At 44.8% G+C, this 23833-nt stretch overlaps 1 protein-coding gene across 2 annotated transcripts in view; it reads left to right on the top strand.

Moving 5' to 3' along the window:
- The first annotated feature begins 287 nt into the window (after positions 1-287).
- The window catches only part of PLXNB1 (plexin B1), a 114923-nt gene continuing 91377 nt past the window's right edge, over positions 288-23833 (top strand). The window contains exons 1-2 of one of the 2 annotated variants that reach the window (XM_065407128.1): positions 288-1430; positions 17214-17396. In XM_065407128.1, coding sequence (XP_065263200.1) covers positions 288-1430; positions 17214-17396 — 1326 coding nt within the window. The remainder of the gene's footprint in view (positions 1431-17213; positions 17397-23833) is intronic. The other variant, XM_065407129.1, reaches the window with a different exon arrangement.

Below are 23833 nucleotides of genomic sequence, written 5' to 3'. Positions count from 1 at the left end.
ATCTGTAATATTTCAGCCTCTCAACAATCTTATTTTACTCTGTGCTTGTCACCTTAACACCCTGCTGCACAAACAAAGCCATTGATGCTTCCATGGGCTTCCTGCTTTTGATATTCTTTAATAATTTTTCATTTGTTGTTATATCTCTGGCTATTTGGTCTCTAGATTTAGCCACTGTTCTCTTCACCCACCTCTTCTCATAATAAAAGTACGATGTTGAAGGACTGTGATTTGTGTAAACCTTCGCTCCTAGCTCCAGAGGGTAACAGCTTTCTCTCTCTTGCAGAATGTTTACCATGTCTCTGGGAACTTCCCTTCTTCCTGCTCTCTGTTTCCTGGGGGCAGTGATTCCAAGGGGACTGCAGTATGTCACCTTTTCACACAACACCACAAAATTCCTTCACCTGACTATAGACTCTGAGTCTGGGACCCTTTATCTGGGGGCCACCAACTTTCTTTTCCAATTGACATCAGACCTGATGATGGAGAGCGCAGTTCAAACTGGGCCAGTTTTGGACAGCAAAGATTGTCTCCCCCCTGTCTCAAAGCTGGAATGTCCCCAGGCACACAACACTGACAATCACAACAAGCTGTTACTGGTGAACTCTGTGCAGGAGGAGCTCATTGTGTGTGGCAGTGTGCACCAGGGGATCTGTGAAAAAAGAAGCCTCAGATCCATTGACCACGTTCTCTTCCGACCGGAGAGCCCTGGAGACACTCAGTATGTGGCTGCAAATGACCCAAATATCACTACTGTGGGACTAGTAGGCCACTCAAAAGATGACGTGCCCCTGCTGTTTGTGGGACGAGGGTATACCAGCAGAGGGGTTGGAGGGGGTATCCCTCCTATCACCACCCGAAATCTCAGGGCCCATGTGGGGGACATGCAAGGGGCAGACTCTCACTCCATATTCTCCTATGAAGAAACGGCTAAGTTGGCTGTGGGTCGGCTCTCTGAGTATAACCACCATTTCATCAAATCCTTTACCCACCGCTCCAGCGTTTACTTCCTGTTTTATCGCCGGGATCTGAAGTCCCAGTCACGGGAGTACAAGACCTACATCTCACGAATCTGTCTGGATGACTCTCACTATTACTCCTATGTGGAATTACCACTGCTCTGTAGAAGCAAAGAGAAAACATACAGCCTACTGCAGGCTGCTTATGTCACCCAACCAGGCAGTGATCTGAGAAGAGGGAGGTTCAGCACCCAAGGAGAAGTGCTGTTCACTGCCTTTTCTGCCTGGCAGGCTTCGTCTGGCAGACTGAGCGAGGAGTCTGCACTCTGTGTCTATTCAATGGAGGAAGTGGACCAACTGACCACTCGGACCAGGGATGTTTGTTATACGAAGGATGGGAAATCAGAGAAGGGGATAGAAGTGGCATATATTGAATACGATGTCAGTTCCAACTGTGTCCAGCTGCCAGCGGTAAGTGGCTGTCCTGAGCCTGATTATTGTTTACATTGTGTCTGTGTTTTACATCCTTCTGGCAGTGTAAACAGGCCTAAAAATGAGTGTAACCGATTTTGCACCCTTTTCAAGGCTTCTTTACAGTGACAGAATGGTGTAAAGGTGCCTTCCTGTAAAGGAGAATCAGGACGGATGTGTGTGCATGTGTGGGTGGTGGTGGTGGTGGGTCATAGTGGCTCTCTAATGCCATGCGACGCTATCTGCAATTCCAGTGTGAACCCCATTTTCCAGGGATTTATAATTAAATATGTTATGGACTGAGTGCCATCCCCAGCTGTGGGTCTGTAGGAGCTAGTATCTTAAAGGACCCTGAAAGAACAGTCTATAGCTCCCACGCTACTATTAGAATATGATGTGGGAACAACTGATACTTTCCATTCAAACTCAGCCTCTCCTATCTTCCTACCACCGCTTGTTGATGCCTCTGTTCTTCCACTCCCTCAGCAGGTTTACCAGCAGAGAGAACTGAAAGAAATGGGTCACATCCTGCCATGTGGGATGCATATGGAAGGGCCAGCCTCCAGGATTGGATTCAACCTGTGGAAACATTGATTCTTGAAACCCCTAGTTATAGTGTCTTGAATTGTAGTTTTTAATGATTTTGCTGAATCTGTTCCATAGGGTGGGGTGTAGTTATGTGCCTGACCCCTTGGATCCCAGACAAATGTGAAGAACACAATATACATTACAGAGGTTTCATGTTAAAGAGAACAGGAGCAAAGAGATAATTTAAACAAAATCAAGTCTCTTTGGCAGCAATTCTTTCTTTCACCATAAATCACTAGTCCTGGAAATTTTTGTGTTTGAAGAATAGTTGTCCCCACAACCTAGCTCCTCTTTCTTTTGGATTCTGTAAGACGTGCATAATCCTCTTTATGGGCATCACTTACATTTCTATGGCAACAGAAGGATGGGACATATTCACTGCAGGAAAGGAATATGAGTTGATAGTATGAAATAGCTTGAAAACCCTGATTCAAATAGGTATACTAACTGTTTTTGTTTGTACTGTGATATCATCAGCATTTAGAAGCTAAATAGGAGTTGACCTGCTCTGTTCTTGGAAGGGGGACTGCTAAGGAAAACCTAAATAGTGCAGGAAGTGGTGTTGGGTCTCCCCTCTGAGACACTACTGGATTCAGTGCTCCAGCATGGTGCTGGAGATTACTTCTTTTTTAATCTGAGAACTAAAATCTGAGGCCTTGGCCACTTGTGGTTACTGAAATCCCCATGCCAGTTTTCAGTAGAGTAGGGTGTTAATCTAGTGACTTCCTTTAAAGAATAGTACATAGTATGCAGTCATCTTCTAAGTGTTGTTTTACAAAGCATGCAAGAGGTACTGCAGACTTTAGGTCTCGGGAATAATGTTTATATGGTCCAAAAGCACTTTTGAGTGTACCATTTCTGCTGTATTTGTAGCAGAGTTTAGAAGGCTGGCAGGAGAGCCTAGGAGTGAAGGGGGAGGCTCAGAGCAGAGGGGGCCTGAAATGAGGAAGAATATTTGTGAGTTGAGAAGCAGGGGACGCTGTAGAGTTCATGTAGAGATTCTTTGATAGGGTAACAAGCCTTGTGGATGGGGGGAAGCGGTAGACATGGTATATCTTGATTTTAATAAAGCTTTTATACTGTCCCACATGACCTTCTCATAAACAAACTAGAGAAATGCAACCTAGATGCAGCTACTATAAGGTGGGTGCGATAACTGGTTAGAAAACCATTCCCAGAGAGTCGTTATTAGTGGTTCAGAGTCATGCTGGAAAGGCATAACGAGTGTGGTCCTGCAGGGATCAGGTATGGGTCCAGTTCTGTTCAATATCTTCATCAATGATTTAGATAATGACATAGAGAGTACACGTATAAAGGTTGTGGATCATGCCAAGCTGGGAGGGGTTGCAAGTGCTTTGGAGGATAGGATTAAAATTCAAAATGATCTGGACAAACTGGAGAAATGGTTTGAAGTAAATAGTATGAAATTCAAAGTACTCAATTTAGGAAGGAACAATCAGTTGCACACATACAAAATGGGAAATGACTGTGTAGGAAGGAGTACTGCGGAAAGGGATCTGGGGGTCATAGTGGATCACAAGCTAAATATGAGTCAATAGTGTAACACTATTTCAAAAAAAGCGAACATCATTCTGGGATGTATTAGCAAGAGTGTTGTAAGCAAGACATGAGAAGTAATTCTTTTGCTCTACTCTGCTCTGATTAGGCCTCAACTGGAGTATTATGTCTAGTTCTGGGTGCCATATTTTAGGAAAGATCTGGACAAATTGGAGAGAGTCCAGAGAAGAGCAACAAAAATGATTAAAGGTCTAGAAAACATGATCTGTGAGTGAAGATTGGAAAAATTGGGTTTGTTTTGTCTGGAAAAGAGAAGACTGGGAGGGGACATAACAGTTTTCAAGTACATAAAAGGTTGTTACAAGGAGGAGGAATCATAGAATATCAGGGTTGGAAGGGACCTCAGGAGGTCATCTAGTCCAACCCCCTGCTCAAAGCAGGACCAATTCCCAACTAAATCATCCCAGCCAGGGCTTTGTCAAGCCTGACCTTAAAAACCTCTAAGGAAGGAGATTCCACCACCTCCCTAGGTAACCCATTCCAGTGCTTCACCATCCTCCTAGTGAAAAAGTTTTTCCTAATATCCAACCTAAACCTCCCCCACAAGAGGATAGGACAAGAAGCAATGGGCTAAAATTGCAGCAAGTGGGGTTTAGTTTGGACATTAGGAAAAACTTCCTGTCAGGGTGGTTAAGCACTGGAATAAATTGCCTAGGGAGGTTGTGGAATCTCCATCATTGGAGATTTTTAAGAGCAGGTTAGACAAACACCTGTCAGGAATGGTCTAGATAATCAGTCCTGCCACGAGTTCAGGGGACTGGACTAGATGACCTCTCAGGTTCCTTCCAGTTTTATGATTCTAAGATCATCAGCTATTTACCTGGCCCTCCCCCATGATTCCTGAAGTCACCTTCCCCTCTACTCCACAGCTACCCTCTTTGCCCTTAGGCTTCCTATTCTACCTAACAAACTAACATACAGATGGTCAGAGACATGTACACACCATGGTCATCCACGGGGGTTGAACCCCAGACCTTCATGTTTTTATGCATTTTCAATACAATCTGCATGCTGAAGTTGTGGTGCTGCACAGAATGAATGAAATCAAAGAGTGGGGATTTCCAAAGTGCTTGAGGGAGTTAGGTAACCAACTCTCACAGGCAGTTTTGAAAATCCTCCTTCCAAAACAAATAGCGCATAATACTGTCCTGATTGAACTGGATGGGAGAGGGATATCGAGGGGTCTAGTATTCCAAGGTCCCTGCTGTATAGTTCAGGTTTTATCTGCCACATAAGACATGGGATCTTATTAACAGATTTATCCAATGGCATGTGAATTTCTCAGCAGACTTCATCCTCCACCATTCAATGTGTGGACGCGGTTGTCATTAAAATTTTATCTAACAGCATGTAAACTTCTGTGCCAGCTCCAGCCTGCTTCATTCAGTGTGTGAGTGGAAGCGGCTGTCAATGAACATTTTATTCAGAGGGAGTTTAACTCCTTCAACTTCAATGGCGGCAGCTCATACATTATTTAGGAATAATGCTAATTAAATGTGTACTTTGTGTCTCCTTGTAAACTAGCTTCTGCACAAGGTTTATGTTGGAAACCTTTTCCCGGGTTAGCATCGAACTCTATTTTCAGTATATGGGGATAGAAATATTAGACATTTCACAACCATTTCAATACTGCCCTTCAGGGTGGATTTGATTTAAATCACTAGTCAGGAAGACTCGATTTAATCATGGATTTTTACATAAAAGTGCATTCTTGTTGGTTGTTATAACTTTAATACATATTCCTCACAGCTCAGAGATAGATGTAGGTTTAATTTTAGAAGGTACACACTATACATTTTTTAAGTGATCTATTTTGAAAACTTTTCAGATTAGTTTTACAGCTATATCAGAAAATGAATGATTGATCGGTTATTTCATTTACCAAAGGTAATTGAAGCAGATATTTATGAAGTCACTGGGAGGTGAACTATCTCCAAGTCAACAAGTTAATCATTAGTATTTGGAGGATTTTCTTGCCATGCTGTATTAGGAGGAGAACATCACCAGACAGACATTTAAATTGTTTTATTTAACTAAAACAACGTTATGTATTCTGGATTTTTTTCTTCAACAGCAAACATATAATATTTTAACAAAACAAGCATATGAATTTTTGAATTTAAACATTCAAGTTTTTTAAAATCAGGTTTGTTTTTGTTAAAATTGTTTTAACCTAAAATAGTTACATGAAATATTTAAAACAAAAAACAAAACAAAAAATGAAAGCGACTGTGTCAGCCAGGTCAACATGAGAAACTTAAAATATTGGCTTCTGCAGCTAACTCAGTCGTCCTCACCTTCATTTTCCTGTTTGTTCATAATCTGGAAAAGAAAAAGAAGCTTTCCTGCTTTTTCAGGTCCCAAACGATTTCTCAATTTGGAATGAATTAGTCCAAAGGAAGAAAATATTCTTTCTACACCTGCAGAAGAAGCTTCTGCTGTTATAAGTGAGATTATCACTTCAACAGTCTCTGAATCCAAGTGCTTAAGTGACTTCCACCAGTTCACTGGTGTGACTTGCTTTAAAACATCAGCAAACATATATTTCTTGAATGGTTCTTATTCATAGAATCATAAAATATCAGGGTTGGAAGGAACCTCAGGAGGTCATCTAGTCCAGTGGTTATCAAACTATGGCCACCGCTTGTTCAGGGAAAGCCCCTGGCGGGCCGGGCCGGTTTGTTTACCTGCCACGTCCGCAGGTTCGGCCGATCGCTGCTCCCACTGGCCGCGGTTCGCTGCTCCAGGCCAATGGGGGCTGCAGGAAGGGCGGCCAGTTAACCTAACAGGTAATCCTGCCATCCATCTGACAAACAGAGGCTAGGGACACCATTCCTTACCCATCCTGGCTAATAGCTATTAATGAATTTAACCTCCATGAATTTATCTAGTTCTCTTTCATGGAGGTTAAATCCATTAATGGCTCTTACCAGGATGGGTAAGGAATGGTGTCCCTAGCCTCTGTTTGTCAGAGGGTGGAGATGGATTACCTGTTAGGTTCACTCCCTCTGGGGCACCTGGCATTGGTCACTGTCGGTAGACAGGATACTGGGCTGGATGGACCTTTGGTCTGACCCATATGGCCGTTCTTATGTTCTTAACTTTTTTTTAAACATTACATGAATATATTGTCTCATACTATAGAATTAGAATTTATAATCCCTATTCCATGATGAGATATCTTTGAGCTATAATGTATCTTAATTAAAACCATCTTTAGATAGGTTTTGTCCTCAAAACACATTTTATCAAAAATATCCGATTTAAATAAAAAAATTTGATTTTTTGATTTTTTTTTTTTAACTCATTGATTTTTATCCACCCTTCAACTGGAAAAGCATTTACTCTGCTCTCTCTAAAGTTTTCAGGAAAAGCAACTTCACCCTGAAAGTTTGTTGGAACATTCTAATTAATAAGCCTGTATGTTTTCAGATTTAGGGTGAGAGTATGGAAAATAAGCCTTATAATTAAATGCTGGTAGCAACCTTACCTATGCAGAGGCTATTGGTCACCATTAATTAAAAGCATGACTGAGGCTGCTGCAGGACTTATAAGGGCTACATAGCTCTTGTGAATGCTGCACAGAACCAGGGACAGGACAATGAAGTACATGATATGCATTGTGGGCTCAGTACTCTAACTGGATTGCATTGCGAGATGTTGCTGGCAGCAGGGAGGGAGGGAGAGATGGACGGAGGACTGGGATCTCACAGCTTGTGAGATCTCTGGCTTAAAGTATTCTCTGCTACATTTCTACTCACTGAAATCTTTTCACAGTATAAATGGTTATAGCTATAGAACTATCAGAATTGTTGTCAGTGAATAAAAGAAGAGCCTCGGTCCCATTCTGTGGAGAGGGACAAATATTCATTGTGGTCCATTGGTTGGGGTTACATAGTTAATCCCACACATGGTCCCCACAGTGCACTGATACTGATGGGAAGTTTGTGCAAAGATCATCTCCTTATTAAGTAACCAGACTTTGTTAGAAAAGTTGCTGTTGCATTCACCATCACACAGAGAGAATGATGATGCTGGGCCGTTTTGGGCACAGCTGTTCCTCCCTTTTGGCTGTTTACATGAATAATTACCTGTTTTAAGCTTTTGGTAAAAGTTGGTCATCATTAGGGTTCAGTGTTAACACTCAGTTAAGATAAATGGAGTAGTCCACACATTTTGTAGAGCTGTTGGTTTAGGATGTATAAGACAATACAGCATCAGGGTCCCATTCAAAAGGCTCTTCACAACTATAAAGGCTTGAAACTTTTTTTAAATGGAAATTCAGATGTGGTACAATCTCAGTCTGCCATATGGACAGTGTAAACACATTTTGTGGCTAGGAGCATGACATCCCAGCTATACAGACTTAAATGCCTAACATTATATATGGTGAAAAGATTACTGGCTGCAGTTTTAAAAACTGCCTAATAATTGGGTAACCGGATAAATAAAAAAGCAATAAGTTGCCAGGCCTAGATGGTATACACACAAGAGTTCAGAAGGAGCTTGAGAATGAAGTAGCTGAGCTGCTAGCAGAAATATGCAATCTCTGATTAAAAACAGGTACTACATTTTGGGATTAGATGATAGCAAATATTGTACCCACTTTTTAAAAAAGCTCTAGATGTGATTTGGGGAATTATAGACCAATAAGTTTTGCATCTAAACATGGTAAATTGTTTGAAACAGTAATTAAAAATAGAATAATACCACAGCTGGAAGATCATGATATGATAGGGTCTAATCAACATGGTTTTTGCAATGGAAAATCATGTCTTGCTTATATATTACAATTCTTTGAATGTGTCAATAAAGTAGTGGGTAAAGGAGAAGTATTTCACAGAATTGATTTAGACTTTCAAAAGGCCTTTCACAGGGGCTCTCTTTAGAGGCCACTAAACAAGTTAAGTAGTCAGAGATGAGTAACAAAGTATTGTCCTTGATCAAAAACTAGGTAAAAGATAGGTAAAGAGTAAAAATAAATGGTGAATTTTCATAATGGCAGAAGGTTAACAGGGGTTGCCTTAAGGTTAACAGGGGTTGCCAGTACTAGGTCTGGTCTTTTTTCTCGTATCTGTTAATGACCTGGAAAGGGTGTGAGTTGTGTGCCACAAAATTATTGACACTAAATCTGGAGAAGATTTTTGAGCCCTTCAGAGGGTCCTGATCAAGCTAGGTGAATGGGCAACATGATGATGGCAAATGAAGTTTAGTGTTGGTAAATGCACAGTAATGCACATTGGAGAGAAAATTTTAAATTACTTGTACACGTCACAGGATTCTAAATTAATGATATTGACTTGGGAAAAGGACCTAGGTGTCATCCATGAAGACTTCTGCTCCATGTATAGCTGCAGTTAAAAAAATGTACTTGGGATGCATAAGGAATGGGATGGAGAATAATATCAAGAATATCATAATGCCATCATATAAAGCGAAGGGTTATCCTCAGCTGGAATACTGTGTGCAGTATAGTTCACCCAATCACACAAAGGATATTGTAGAATTAGAGGAATTCAGAGAAGGGCGATAAGAATGATTAGGGATATGTAAAAAATGTTTAGAAAAGAGATAGAAAAGTTTGGGTTTGCGTAGAGGAAAAAAGGGGGGCATACTAAAATAAACAAAATGGTAATCCTAGAGAGAAGGTAAATTGGGAGCGTCTGTTCTCTCTGTTTTATATACAAGAAAAGGGAATATTCAATAAGATTGAAATGTGTGAAATTAAAACGGATAAAAGGATATAGTTTTTCCATAGGCACTGGTTTTTACTTTTCCCCAGGGGTGCTCCACCCCTGCTTCGCCCCCAGGCCCTGCCCTCACACCGCCCTTTCCCCCAGGGCCCTGCCCTCTCACTGCTCTCTGCCCTCCCCCAAGCAGCTGTTTGGCGGCACCCCAGATTAGATGATTGGCGACGCCCTAATCAGCTGTGGCTGGTGGGTGCTGAGCACCCACTATTTTTTTTCCATCGGTGCTCCAGCCACGGAGCACCCATGGAGTCGGAGCCTGAGAGTTTTTTACACAAGGCATAATTAGATTGTGGAACTCACTGCTGCACAATATCATTGAGGCCAAGTATTTAGCAAGATTCAAAGAGTGATTGACTTATGGAGGCACTGGTTGTGACTCCGTATTTAAGACAGAGTTACATTGTACACTTAAAGCAGGGATTCCCAACCTCTTGGTCTGTTTGAAAAATACAGAATATCCTACCCACAGCTACTGTACATGTTCTGAGGATTTTATGGCTTATTACAACAATCTATAACCCATTAACAACTGCCCCAGCTGCTTTCCCTCCTGTGGTCCCCCATAACTGGAAGGGTGTTAAAGGGCCACTTCACCTTGAATGGTCCCTTAAAATAGATGTTAATTACTTATGCTAAACAATCTGTTCCACCTTGTATTTAGCTGTGACACATTTCTCAGACCCGAGGAAGAATTCTGTGTCACTTGAAAGCTTGTCTCTCTCTCACCACAAGAAGTGGGTCCAATAAAAGATATTCTCTCTCCCACCTTGTCTCGCTAAACCTAGGAAATTCAGTTGATGCAGTTACACCTAAAAGAAACACAAACAAAGTAAGGTAAATAGTGCACAGGGCATTCACATACTCTTCACTCTGTCCCCTGCAGTGATGCCATGAAGGGAGAAGAGGAAAACAATCAAACATATCTAGAAACATCGGTTTAGTCAAATCTGGGAGCACAAAAGTAGCCCTAGCCCTCTGACTATTGCCTGGAATCTCTGCAGGGTGGAGTGAGGGTTGGGGCCCGTAGCTGGGCATTGCTTACCTCAGGGGTTCCCAAACTGTGGACTGTGGCCCGAAGATGGGCTGCAACACAGTCCTGCGTGGTCTGCTGGTGCAACAGTGTGAGGCGTTTGAGAGGGATGTAGAGGGTGTTGCTCCCCGAAACTGTATAAGTTGATAGTGGGGGGCACAATTTAAAGATTCAGTCGCCCCCTGAACAGCTCGAGTCACGCCCCCTCATCCGGCAGGCCCCCTCCCACCTGCAGGACATGTAGCACCGCCATGTCCGACTGGGAAGCGGACGGTGAGGAGGAGTCCCAGGCTGGGAGCTGGCCACCAGTCCCCTTTGCTGGTGGAGCGGTGGCTGGGGATGGCCCCTCCCAGGGCCAGAGGAGCCCAGCACACCAGGCGGGCAGCAGAGGGCAAAGTGGAGCCGGTGGGTGGATGGAAAGGAGAAGGGACCGGTCCCAAGAGGCAGCGGCTCCCAGGGCAGCTAGAGGAGGCTGGAGGGTTCACGGCTGTTCCCACTCTGAGCTGCCACAGCCTGAGATCTGTGGCTGTCGGGCCCTCCGGAGCATCAGCCCTGTGGTCCCCCTGGGACTGGGGCTCAGCGGTGCTGCTCTGTTTCCGCCTGGACAATGCTGTGATCAGGATCGCCACAGGTAATGGCTAGGCCTGGCCCGAGCCCATGCCTGGCCCCCGGCTCTGGCAACCCTGAAACCTTTCCTTCCTGGGCAGGGGGTGCCTGTGAGGTGCACCAGGGTGCTGGGTGGGAGACTGTGGCTGGGCTGCCAGGTGACGTGCTCAAGGTACTCAGCGGGCTGCTGAGGTGGAGGGTGTTGGTGGGGGCTGGCTGTGGCACCTGCGTGGCCTCTTCACCCTCTCGCTGGCCCTGGTCCCTGCTGAGGTGAGGGGCCACACACGCCCCATGGTGCCCCTCTCCCTGATGGACGTGTAGCGGCCCGGGGAGGCCAGGCTGCGTGCTTGGCAGCTCCTTGCCTGATTTCCCATTTGATCAGCCTAAGGGGAGGATAGCTTGCCTGCCTGGTGGGCGAGGTGGAAGGAGGCATTATCAAACTGTTTATGTTGATGTAATAATTAAAATTAATACTTTTCCTCAAGAAGTGTTGATAGTGGGTGGCAGTGCCTATTGCAGCTGCACAGGTGGGCCTCAGGGAAAAAAAATCTGGAACCCCCTTGCTTACCTCACACTTTGGATTGAAGTGTAACCTTCACTTTGGATTTCCTGGGCTTGTAACACTTGGTTTTGAGGTAACCATGCCATCCCTGTATTGGGCTCACCCTAAGTCTTTCCACACAACCCCAGCTGGGAATAAAATAATTAAAAGGGAGAGGCAGTGACTCCCCTGGGCCAGAGAGAGTGAGAGTGGAGCTCCTGGCACATAGGCCTGTGCTTAGCCCAGTAGGCCCCAGTCCATTGTCTCTTGTGTGTTTAGGAGTGGACCCGGAGGGGTTCGGCTCTGCTCAGCTGGGAGTCTCCCACGCCTGCTCCAGGGAGGCAGCTTTGAGCCTTGTCCCAGCATGAGGCCTCTGGGTGTTGCCTCAACAGAAATCCAAACATTCCTTAGCCCCACCCTGGTCCCTGGCGGTTGCACTAGGACCCAGGTGTGTGGGAGCAGCAGCAGGAAGCTGGTCTTGAACCCACCTGCCCTTTGCCTGACAGCCTAAGGCTCTGGGAGGGGAGGGGAAAGGGCAGGGCTGGGACTGGGGCGGTGTGCAGTGCAGCACAGACCAGAGCACTGAGCTGAGTTCAGCCAGCTGGGACCCCAGGGCTGTGCTGGCTATGCCAACCCCCTCTGCATGGTGCCTGGTTGGGGCTGGGGGGCTGAGTGGGAAGCCCTGAGTCAGGCGCCCTTGTTTTGGGGGCTGGCTACTCCCTGGAGGACTCAGGACCTAGGAGCCTTCTCTGCAGCCTTAAAATACTGTATGGGAGTATTCTTTTTGGGTTTCTTGTTTAGTGTCCATATATGAAACATCATAGTGTAAAAAAAACTAATGAAAATCCCAGACCTCCCTCCCCCCCCCACACACACACACACAAAAAAACCCCTAAGTTACAAAGGAGTTATGGTTGAGAGCACCCATAAGTAAGTTAATGGTTAAACATATTACAGGGTTGTTGTAATTAAATTCTTTAATTGCCTATACACCAATGCTAGGAGCTTGAATAACAAACAAGAATGGGAATTGCTCTTTTATTAGCATAAATTTGATCTAGGTGGTATTACTGAAGCCTGGTAGGGTGATTTGCCTGATTGGAATGTTAAAATGTTATAATCTAGTTAGGAATGATCAAGTGGGCAAAAGGAGAGAGGGAATGGCACTCCATGCCAAAAATGGCAATACTTGTTTCTGAGTCACTGATAACTTGGAAGAAAAGAACTTGAATGCTTATGGATCTCTGTCTTAACAGATAAACCACAAGATGGGGTACTAGTGTGTGTCAGCTACAGAGCATGAAATCACATTAGGGAACAGGATTGCTTCTTAAACACTTATGTATAACAGGGAAAAAATCTGCATGATTGTGGGGGACTTCATTCTGAGTGACACATACTGGCGGTCTCATGCTGCCATTACTGAAACACCCTCAGAATTTCTAAATATTATAGATGACAATTTCCTAACACAAAGTTTGCATCCGACATAGGGAATTTTGTATTAGACCCAGTGCTGACAGACTGTGATACTTCTGAGTCTGACTGAGACTGCTTAAGCCTGATGAGTCAGCCCTGAGCCAGAGAGTGTGATGAGTCATCAGAGGCAATTACCTGCAGGTTTTGTGATAGGCCCTACGCCATTCAGCCAGGGTTCAGCCAACCACAGGTGAGGACCCATGACCCCAAAGCAGGTATATAGGCTCCTAAGGGAAGCAGTCTCTCCAGTCTGCTCAATATTGCTATCTGACTGGGAGCATTCCCATTGCCTGTAGTTTCAACAGACTGCTCATGCTTCAGCGGGCTACCAGGCTACTCGGACACACGCGAAGAATTGATCACAAAATTAAAAATCAGTGGTAACTTAGGTGCAAGTGATCATGACTTGATCACATTTGCTATATGCAAACAAAATAAAGTTTAAAGAAGTAATATAAAATAAACTTGGTGCTTTAAACGGGCTAATTTCACAAAAGGTGAAAACAATTATGAGCCAAATCAGTGGCAGAAAAAAAATGAATGATAATTGGTAAGTGTTTAAGAAGACTTTACTAGATGGCCAAAAAGACGCACTCAAGAAAGGTCACATTGGTTAAAAAGTCAACCTGGCATAGAGAGGGGGTGTGAAAACTATATATATATATAAACTGAACAAAAGGGAAGTTGATAGTAATGAATATAAATCAGAAGCTAGGAACTGTAGAAAGTTGATAAGGGAAGCAAAGTGACACAAAGAAACGTCTATGGCCAGCAGAGTTAAGGACAAAAGGAGGGTTTTTTAAAGTTTATTAGGAATGGAAAGAATCCTAACAATGACATTGGTCCATTATTGATAGAAATGGTAGAACTGTCAATAATAATGTAGAAAAGGCAGAAGTCTTCAATAAATATTTCTGTTCTATATTTGGGGAGAAAACAGATGATGTAGTCATATCATATGATAACACACTTTCCATTCCACTATTAGCTCTTGAGGATGTTAACTAGCAGTTATTAAAGCTAGACATTTTTAAATCAGCTAGTCCAGATAACTCTTGCATCCAAGAGTTTTAAAAGAACTGTTTGAGAAACTTGCTGGCCCATTAATTTTCAATATGTTTTGGAACACTGGGGAGGTTTCTGAAGACTGGCAGAAAACTAATGTTGTGCTAGTATTGAAAAAGGATAAACAGGATGACCCAGATAGTTATAGGCCTGTCAGCCTGAAATCGATCCTGGACAAGTTAACAAGAATGGCTGATATGAGACTTCTTTAATAAAGAATTAAAGCAGGGTAATGTAATTAATGCCAAACATGGGTTAATGGAAAATAGATCCCGCTAAACTAACTTGATATCTTTTTATGATGAGATTATAAATTTGGTTGATAAAGGTAATTGTGTAGATGTAATATACTGAGACTTCTGCAAGTCATTTGACTGGGTAATGCACAACATTTTGATTAAAAACTAGAATGCTACAAAATTTATATGACATTAAATGGATTAAAAACTGGCTGACAAGTTTCAAAATCAAATTGTAAATGGAAAGTTATCATTGAGCAGGTGTGTTTCTAATGGGGCCCTACAGGAATCAGTTCTTGGCCCTAATGCTATTTAACATTTTTTATCAATTATCTGAAGAAAACTTAAAATAATCACGAATAAAGTTTTCAGATGACACAGAAATTGAGGGAGTGATAAATAATGAAGAGGACAGGTCACTGATACAAAGCAATCTGGATCTCTTGGTAAACTGAGCACAAGACAACAACATGTGTTTGAATATGGCCAAATGTAAATGTATACCTCTGGGAATAAAAATGTAGGCCACGATGGGGGACTCTATCCTGGGCAGCAGTGACTCTGAAAAAGACATTGGGCAGGGGGTCATAATGGATAATCTGCTGACCATAAGCTCCCAGTGCAACGTTGTGATTGAAAAGGCTAATGTGATCCTTGGATGCATAAATAGGGGAATCTTGAGTAGGAGTAGGGAGTTGTATTACCTCTGTCCTTGGCACCAATGCCACCACTGCTGGAATACTGTGTCTAGTTCTGGTGTCTACAGTTCAAGAAAGATGTTGGTAAATTGGAGAGGATTCATGGAAGAGCCATAAGAATGATTAAAGGATTGGAAAATACACCTTATACTGATAGATTCAAGAAGCTCAGTCTATTTAGCATAACAAAGAGAAGGTTAAGGAGTTGACTTATTCTCCATGTAGGTACTTATGAACTGTGATCAAATATTTAACAATGGGCTCTTCAATCTAGCCCACAAGGATATAACAAGAGCTAATGGTTGGAACCTGAAGCTAGGCAAATTCAAACTGGAAATGAGGCATCAATATTTAATAATGAGGGTAATTAACTACTGGAGCAGTTTACCAAGGGTTGAAGTTGATTCTCCAACACTGGCAATTTTTAAATCAACCTTTCTAAAATATATGGTCTAGTTCAAACAGGAGTTGTTTTGGAGAAGTTCTATGGCCTGAGTTATACAGGAGGTCAGACTAGATCAGAGGTGGGCAAACTACGGCCCGCGGGGCCGTCCTGGCCGGCCCCTCCCCTGCTGATCCCCCCTTCCCCACCGCCTCAGCTCGCCGTGCCAGCAGTGTGGCTGGCTCTGGCCGGACAGCGCAGCTCAGGGGCAGATTTACAAGTCAACACAGGATGCCCTGGCACGGGCCCCCCAACAACAGGGTGACCCAGGGCCGGGCACTCAGGCAGCTCAGCACTGGCCCCCCCCCTGCGGGGGGGAAGGGTGCACTGCCGGGGCAGGGTAGCAGGCGGCAGGTGCGGGTGGCGGGAGCACGGGGAACGTGGGCAGAGGACTCGGGAGGAGCTTCGGGCGGCCGCGCAGCCGGACGGAGAGAAGCGGCGCTTTGAAGGGGAAACCGCTGCTTCTCTCCGGCTGCACAGCTGCCCCTGCTCCTCCTGAGTCCTCCGCCCATGTTCGCAGGGCCACATTCTGAAAGGGGCTTGTGGGGGAAGGGGGAAGAGGATAGGGGATAGGGTCCCAGGGGGGGCGGTTAGGGGCAGGGGATCCTGGGAGGGGGCAGTCAGGGGACAAGGAGCAGGGGGGCTTGGATGGGTCGGGGGTTCTGAGGGGGGCTGTCGGGGTGGATAGGGGGCAGGGGGCAGGCTGTTTTGGGGGCACAGCCTTCCCTACCCGGCCCTCCAATCCGTTTCGCAACCCCGATGTGGCCCTCGGGCCAAAAAGTTTGCCCACCCCTGGACTAGATTATCACAGTGGTCCTTTCTGGCTTTGGAATCCATGAATATCTCAAAACCAAGTGTTATAAACCCAGGGAATTCAGGGTTAAGGTTACAGTTAGGCCTGGACTATACTTAAAATTTAGATCAATGTAGCTGCATTGCTAAGGGTGTGAACAGTCCACACCCCTGAGTGAAGTAGCTATGCTGACCTAACCCCCAGTATAGATGCAACTAGGTAAATGAAAGAATGCTTTCATTGGCCTAGCTACCATCACTTGGGGAGGTGGAGTTCCTACACCAATGGAAAAGTCCCTTCCATCGGTGTAGTCTGCATTATGCCTATATAGCTACAGTGCCATAGTTGTGCCAGTATAGTCCCCGTAGTATAGACTTAAAAAGTAATGTACAATTAGGGCATTCAGACAATCTTCACTCTGCCTTGCAGTGATTCCAAGAGGAGAAGCATGTATGAAAAAAGTCTTTAAGAAAATCAGTTTAATCTAAACTCACCTGAAAGATGATCGCACAGCATCCCCTGGAAACACACTGGGGTGGTGTTTAGGAAATGTCTCAGTAAAAACTTCTCTCTGCTGAATTTCCAGCACCTAGGTGTGTGTCTCAAGTATTTACCTAAGCCACAGGTCTGAGTACTAGGAGACCTAGATTCTTCTGCAAAGGAATAAAGTGCTTGGGGCCACCCAGGATCTGTTGAGGGGGAGTGATGTCTGCACTTTGCCTCAAATTGTCACTGATTCACAGTCAGGTCTTGGGTTTATCCCTTAACCTCTCTGTGCCTCACCTTCCTTTGTAAAGTGGGGATAATACTGATCTGCCTCCAAGGGGATTTAAGGCTCAAATAATTTACGTTTGGGATGAACACTGAGATGCCTGGGTGGAAGGGGATAGGGAGGGCAAAGGAGTAATAGCTATTAAAGATCCTGGTTTCCTTTTTGGAATGGTCTCTCCTTTCTTCTTTCCTCTCCCACAAAGGACACTTTGGACGCATACCCCTGCGGCTCGGACCACACCCCCAGTCCCATGGCCAGTCGGGTGCCTCTTGAAACAGCCCCCATCCTGGAGGAGCCGGAAGCCCGTCTGACTGCTGTGGCCGTGAATGTGGAAGATGGCCACACCATTGCTTTTCTGGGGGACAGCAGAGGCCAACTGCACAAGGTAGGAGTTGGCTTGGACAGGCAGCACAAAGAAAAGGCATTACTGGTGAGGGTCAGGCGTGGAGTGGTGACAACTGAGGTGCTCCTATTGTGTGCTGGAGTCCTAAAAACAGAAGTGTCAGAACCCCAGAGGTGGTGGAAGCTCACTTTGAATGGGGGTGGAGCTGAGGTACATATTTGGGGGGGTGGGGGAGGCAGTGCAATGTCCTAGGAGGGCACACAGGAGCAAAGGGAGCTAGATGTAGTTGCGGGGAGGTGGGAGGATGATAGGGGGAGCTGGGGAGGCCCAGAGGAGCAGGGGGTGACTCCCTGCATAGCCCATCCCACCCCTGTCTTCTCCCTATGTTTGCCTAGCTGGGGGCTCTGCTGTCTGGACGGCTTTTCTGTCTAGCTCCCAACATCGCCCAACTCCAGTTCCGCTCTGGGCTCCTGGTGGATCTGGCCCCTAAGCTCACTTGCCTGGTCCAGCTGTTATGCTTATAAGAAGCACACGGGATCTTTTTCAGGGTAAATGGCAATACGCCGCATTTATTGGAGATACAACAATTAGCATATGCATTCAATCTCACACACACACACACACACTGTCCCGCCAGTTGATGTTATAGTTACCAATCCAGAGTCCGGATCAACCTGGTGGCCAGCTAGGTTGATCATGGGTAGAGAGGAGCCGGTTTCTGTCGGTCGCGACACGATGCTCTGGGGAAGTCTTGGCAGGACGAACCCAAAGTTTCATGGCAAAGCACCTTGTTTATATAGTGATCTTCCTTCATTGGGACCAATGAGCTTTGCACCGTCATGCTGTAATCAATTGCTGTTTGACGAGTGCTTGTTTTCTTAAATTGTTCTTCTCATCCTTTATTTTTTTCTTTCATCACTCTCTCAGGGAGTTACCCCATGCTGGGTTTGAACACAGCTATCTTGTCCCCATTGATGGGTGCCTGTCTCATCTTTTAGAGTCGGCAATCTGCCCTCCTCTGACATCTCAATAGGAGCGTGTTGCAATCTCCTGGCGCCTTTACATCCGTCCCTGATTCCTCCCTAGAACATCTGGTCCGGTGATAGCCTTCGCACTTATCTTCTAACACACACCTTCCTCATTCACACACAAAACAGGATTGATTTACACAAAGCATTTGAACAGGAACATCAAATTGCAATGCAGGAGAAAACAATCATTGCATTCTTTTACTTATTTCAAAATGCTAAACCTACAACACGATGGTGACCCTAAAGGTCTGTCACTGCCTTGAAATCAGCTTCAAACACAAGATTCTGGCTGATGCATCTTTACCCATGGCACACTAGGCCATTACTTTCTGCTTTCAGAAAGGGTGGCTGGTAGGATATGGTCAAATCATACACCAATACATTTAATGCATGCTACATTATTATTCTTTGTCCTTCTTCTAAATGATGCAAAATACAAACATAAAATCCTACTACTACACAGCTACAGCATCCCAGGCTCCCTCTGTGCTGACCCACCTCTGAGTGCCCCCTACCGGGGCCCAGCACCTGCTGGCTTGGAGGACCCTTTGCATCCAGTGAGGGGAGGGAACCCCCTGGCCCAGGACTGGAGCCCTCCACCAGCACTGGAATTGGGGCCCCACTCAGCCCCTGCATGGAGGCTGGGAAGTGGTTAGAATTAGCAGAAGAAGCAGAACGCTGTTCCCATTCCCCAAAAGAGTGCTGGAATGGTATTCCAGAGCACTCCGGCAGGACTGGAACACTGTCCTATTGTGTGCCCATTGTTTCTTTATCTCTGGGAGGAAGGATGCACTTGTGGTACACTTGGACTGAGGTGGAGATGGACATAGGAGACGGAAGTGTTGAGAGTCTCTGGGTTAGGCTAAAAGGGGTAAAAAACAAGGGTGATGTCATGCTAGGAGTCTACTACAGGCCACCCAACCAGGTGGATGAGGCTTTTCTTAAAACAACTAACAAAATCATCCAAAGCCCAAGATTTGGTGGTGATGGGGGACTTCAACTATCCAGATATATGTTGGGAAAATAACACAGTGGGGCACAGACTATCCAATAAGTTCCTGGACTGCATTGCAGACAACTTTTTATTTCAGAAGGTTGAAAAAGCTACTAGGGGGGAAGCTGTTCTAGACTTGATTTTAACAAATAGGGAGGAACTCGTTGAGAATTTGAAAGTAGAAGGCAGCTTGGGTGAAAGTGATCATGAAATCATAGAGTTCACAATTCTAAGGAAGGGTAGAAGGGAGTACAGCAAAATAGAGACAATGGATTTCAGGAAGGTGGATTTTGGTAAGCTCAGAGAGCTGTTAGGTAAGGTCCCATGGGAATCAAAACTGAGGGGAAAAACAACTGAGGAGAGTTGGCAGTTTTTCAAAGGGACACTATTAAGGGCCCAAAAGCAAGCTATTCCGCTGAGTAGGAAAGATAGGAGATATGGCAAAAGACCTCCTTGGCTTAACCACAAGATCTTGCATGATCTAAAAAATAAAAAGGAGTCTCATAAAAAATGGAAACTAGGACAGATTACAAAGGATGAATATAGGCAAACAACACAGGAATGCAGGGGCAAGATTAGAAAGGCAAAGGCACAAAATGAGCTCAAACTGGCTACGGGAATAAAGGGGAACAAGAAGACTTTTTATCAATACATTAGAAGCAAGAGGAAGACCAAGGACAGGGTAGGCCCTATGCTCAGTGTGGAGGGAGAAACAGTAACAGGAAACTTGGAAATGGCAGAGATGCTTAATGACTTCTTTGTTTCGGTCTTCACCGAGAAGTCTGAAGGAATGCCTAACATAGTGAATGCTAATGGGAAGGGGGTAGGTTTAGAAGATAAAATAAAAAAAGAACAAGTTAAAAATCACTTAGAAAAGTTAGATGCCTGCAAGTCACCAGGGCCTGATGAAATGCATCCTAGAATACTCAAGGAGCTAATAGAGGAGGTATCTGAACCTCTAGCTATTATCTTTGAAAAATCATGGGAGACAGGAGAGATTCCAGAAGACTGGAAAAGGGCAAATATAGTGCCCATCTATAAAAAGGGAAATAAAAACAACCCAGGAAACTACAGACCAGTTAGTTTAACTTCTGTGCCAGGGAAGATAATGGAGCAAGTAATTAAGGAAATCATCTGCAAACACTTGGAAGGTGGTAAGGTGATAGGGAACAGCCAGCATGGATTTGTAAAGAACAAATCATGTCAAACCAATCTGATAGCTTTCTTCGATAGGATAACGAGTCTTGTGGATAAGGGAGAAGCGGTGGATGTGGTATACCTAGACTTTAGTAAGGCATTTGATACGGTCTTGCATGATATTCTTATTGATAAACTAGGCAAATACAACTTAGATGGGGCTACTATAAGGTGGGTGTATAACTGGCTGGATAACCATACTCAGAGAGTAGTTATTAATGGTTCCCAATCCTGCTGGAAAGGTATAACAAGTGCGGTTCCGCAGGGGTATGTTTTGGGACCGGCTCTGTTCAATAGCTTCATCAACGACTTAGATATTGGCAAAGAAAGTACGCTTATTACATTTGCAGACGATACCAAACTGGGAGGGATTGCAACTGCTTTGGAGGATAGGGTCATAATTCAAAATGATCTGGACAAATTGGAGAAATGGTCTGAGATAAACAGGATGAAGTTTAATAAAGACAAATGCAAAGTGCTCCACTTAGGAAGGAACAATCAGTTCCACACATACAGAATGGGAAGAGACTGTCTAGGAAGGAGTACGGCAGAAAGGGATCTAGGGGTTATGGTGAACCACAAGCTAAATATGAGTCAACAGTGTGATGCTGTTGCAAAAAAAGCAAACATGATTCTGGGATGCATTAACAGGTGTGTTGTGAGCAAGACACGAGAAGTCATTCTTCCGCTCTACTCTGCGCTGGTTAGGCCTCAACTGGAGTATTGTGTCCAGTTCTGGGCACCACATTTCAAGAAAGATGTGGAAAAATTGGAGAGGGTCCAGAGAAGAGCAACAAGAATGATTAAAGGTCTAGAGAACGTGACCTATGAAGGAAGGCTGAAAGAATTGGGTTTGTTTAATTTGGAAAAGAGAAGACTGAGAGGGGACATGATAGCAGTTTTCAGGTATCTAAAAGGGTGTCATAAGGAGGAGGGAGAAAACTTGTTCATCTTAGCCTCTAAGGATAGAACAAGAAGCAATGGGCTTAAACTGCAGCAAGGGAGGTTTAGGTTGGACATTAGGAAAAAGTTCCTAACTGTCAGGGTGGTTAAACACTGGAATAAACTGCCTAGGGAGGTTGTGGAATCTCCATCTCTGGAGATATTTAAGAGCAGGTTAGATAAATGTCTATCAGGGATGGTCTAGGCAGTATTTGGTCCTGCCATGAGGGCAGGGGACTGGACTCTATGACCTCTCGAGGTCCCTTCCAGTCCTAGAATCTATGAATCTATGAATCTCGGAGTTGGGATCTGGCTTTGGTTCCCAGATTTTCCACTGACTCCCTAGGTGACATGTCATGTCTCTGTTCCTCAATTTCCTCCTCTGCAAATTCGGGATATTAATGCTGATCTACTTCACTGGGGCTTGGGAAAGACTGCAGAGAATCATAATTCCCAAAGTAGAACTGTTTAGTCACTCAGATCAATTATCTTGACAAACCTACAAGAAGACACTGAATTGTTCTGCCTCCCTGTGATGTTTGTCACTCACATGCCACAATCTATTATTACTAAGGGCTGAAACAACTTCTGTCTTGCCCATTCATTGTTCCAGAGAAGTAAGTCTCTGCTGGATAGCAGCGCCATCTGATGGCTTGTGCTCAAACTCAGCATGCTCTCAATTAAGAATAAGTAAGGCTACAATTTAGTCATGGGTATTTTTAGTAGAAGTCATGGACAGGTCACAGGCAATAAACAAAAATTCATGGCCTGTGACCTGTTCATGACTTGTACTATAAATACCCTTGACTAAATTTTAGCTGGGGGGCTGCTGCTCGAGGGGGAGGAGGCCGGGGGGGGCACCTCTCGGGGGTGGGGGCCCTGGGGCCAGTGGCACCAGCTGCAGGAGGCCGCCGAGCAGCAGCTGCTCTGGCCACCCCTGGGGCCACTGCTCAGGCAGTCCTTGGGGCCAGCTGAAGTGGCTGCTGCCCACGGCTGCCTGAGCAGCAGCCAGTGCAGCTGGCTACAGAGCCACTCCAGCAGTGGCCAGTGTGGCTGTCCCTGGGGCCGCCTGAGCAACTGGCCCTGTGGCCAGCTGCTCGGGCAACCCCAGGGTCAGCCACACTGGCCACTGCAGAAGGCCCGGAGGTTATGGAATGTCACGGAATACGTAACTTCCGTGACCTCCATGACTGACATGGATCCCTAAAAATAAGCAGAACTGCTTATACAAAACACAGTTTCGGTTATAATCTTCTCTGAGCCAGTACTGGTGCTACTCTGCAAGGCTTTTAAGAGCTGTACTCTACTCTTGCTTTAAACCTCTTCTTTGAGTGTCCATCTCTAGGATTGCCACTGAGTGTTTGAGTCTGCCATATAAATACATAAATTTGTAACACAAAGAAAAAGCCCTCTATCCTGGGCCTGTATCTAAAAATAATTACTTTCTTAAAAAAAACCCCTTCATTTTCCCCAAACCACAAAATAACCAACCATCCCAACCCACTCGCAAATGCCAGTGATCTTTCTTAGGTATATGGCAGTCATTACCATAGTATCTGAGCACCTGAGATCTTTAATGTGTTTATCCTCACAATACTCCAGTGAGATAGTGTAATGCTTTTATCCCATTTTACAGATGGGAAACTGAGGCATGGAGTGACTAAGGCCAAGACCCACAAATGACCCACTTCCTAACAATGGAAGGAGCCTGAATACCTTTGGGAATCTGGGCCCAAGTGACTTACACACAGTCATATAGGAGTTTGTGCAAGAGCAGGGAATTGACTCTGGGTCTCCTAAGTTCCAAGCTAGCATACTAACTACTCAACCATCCTTCATCCCTTTTGTGTCTTGTATCACAACCGTCCTTGAATACATAGATGAGGCCTTGGTTGCTGACAGGTTAGTGCAATCTGAGATCAGCCATGAGAATAAATTCCAAATGGAGGCCCCTCACGGAGAATACCCTGCTGGCAGTTCCCTCTCTCTTATACCAACAGGACAACCATTCAAGTGCCTTTACTGGCCACAGTTACAGCAGTATGTCTCTGTCTAGGTGCTTATTTAGTCCTTCTGACCATGTCGTTAAAGCCTCAGAAACACTGAATTGTTCCTAACAAATCCCCTGAAATAAAGAATATTCCCCATTACATATGGAGAGCTGAGGCACAGAGTGATTTGCCTGAGGTCACACACAGCCTGTGACAGAGCTTTGAACAGAACCTAGGTGTCCTGAGTTCCAGTCCAGAACCTTAACCACATGGTCATCGTTCCTCAATGCAATATAACTTAAGACACTTAGGTCTCTATAGACC

The sequence above is a fragment of the Emys orbicularis genome, chromosome 7 (assembly GCF_028017835.1).
Source record: "Emys orbicularis isolate rEmyOrb1 chromosome 7, rEmyOrb1.hap1, whole genome shotgun sequence".
In the NCBI taxonomy this organism is placed as follows: domain Eukaryota; kingdom Metazoa; phylum Chordata; order Testudines; family Emydidae; genus Emys; species Emys orbicularis.
The sequence above is the reverse complement of the archived record's forward strand: the minus strand, read 5'-3'. Positions and strand labels throughout refer to the sequence as shown.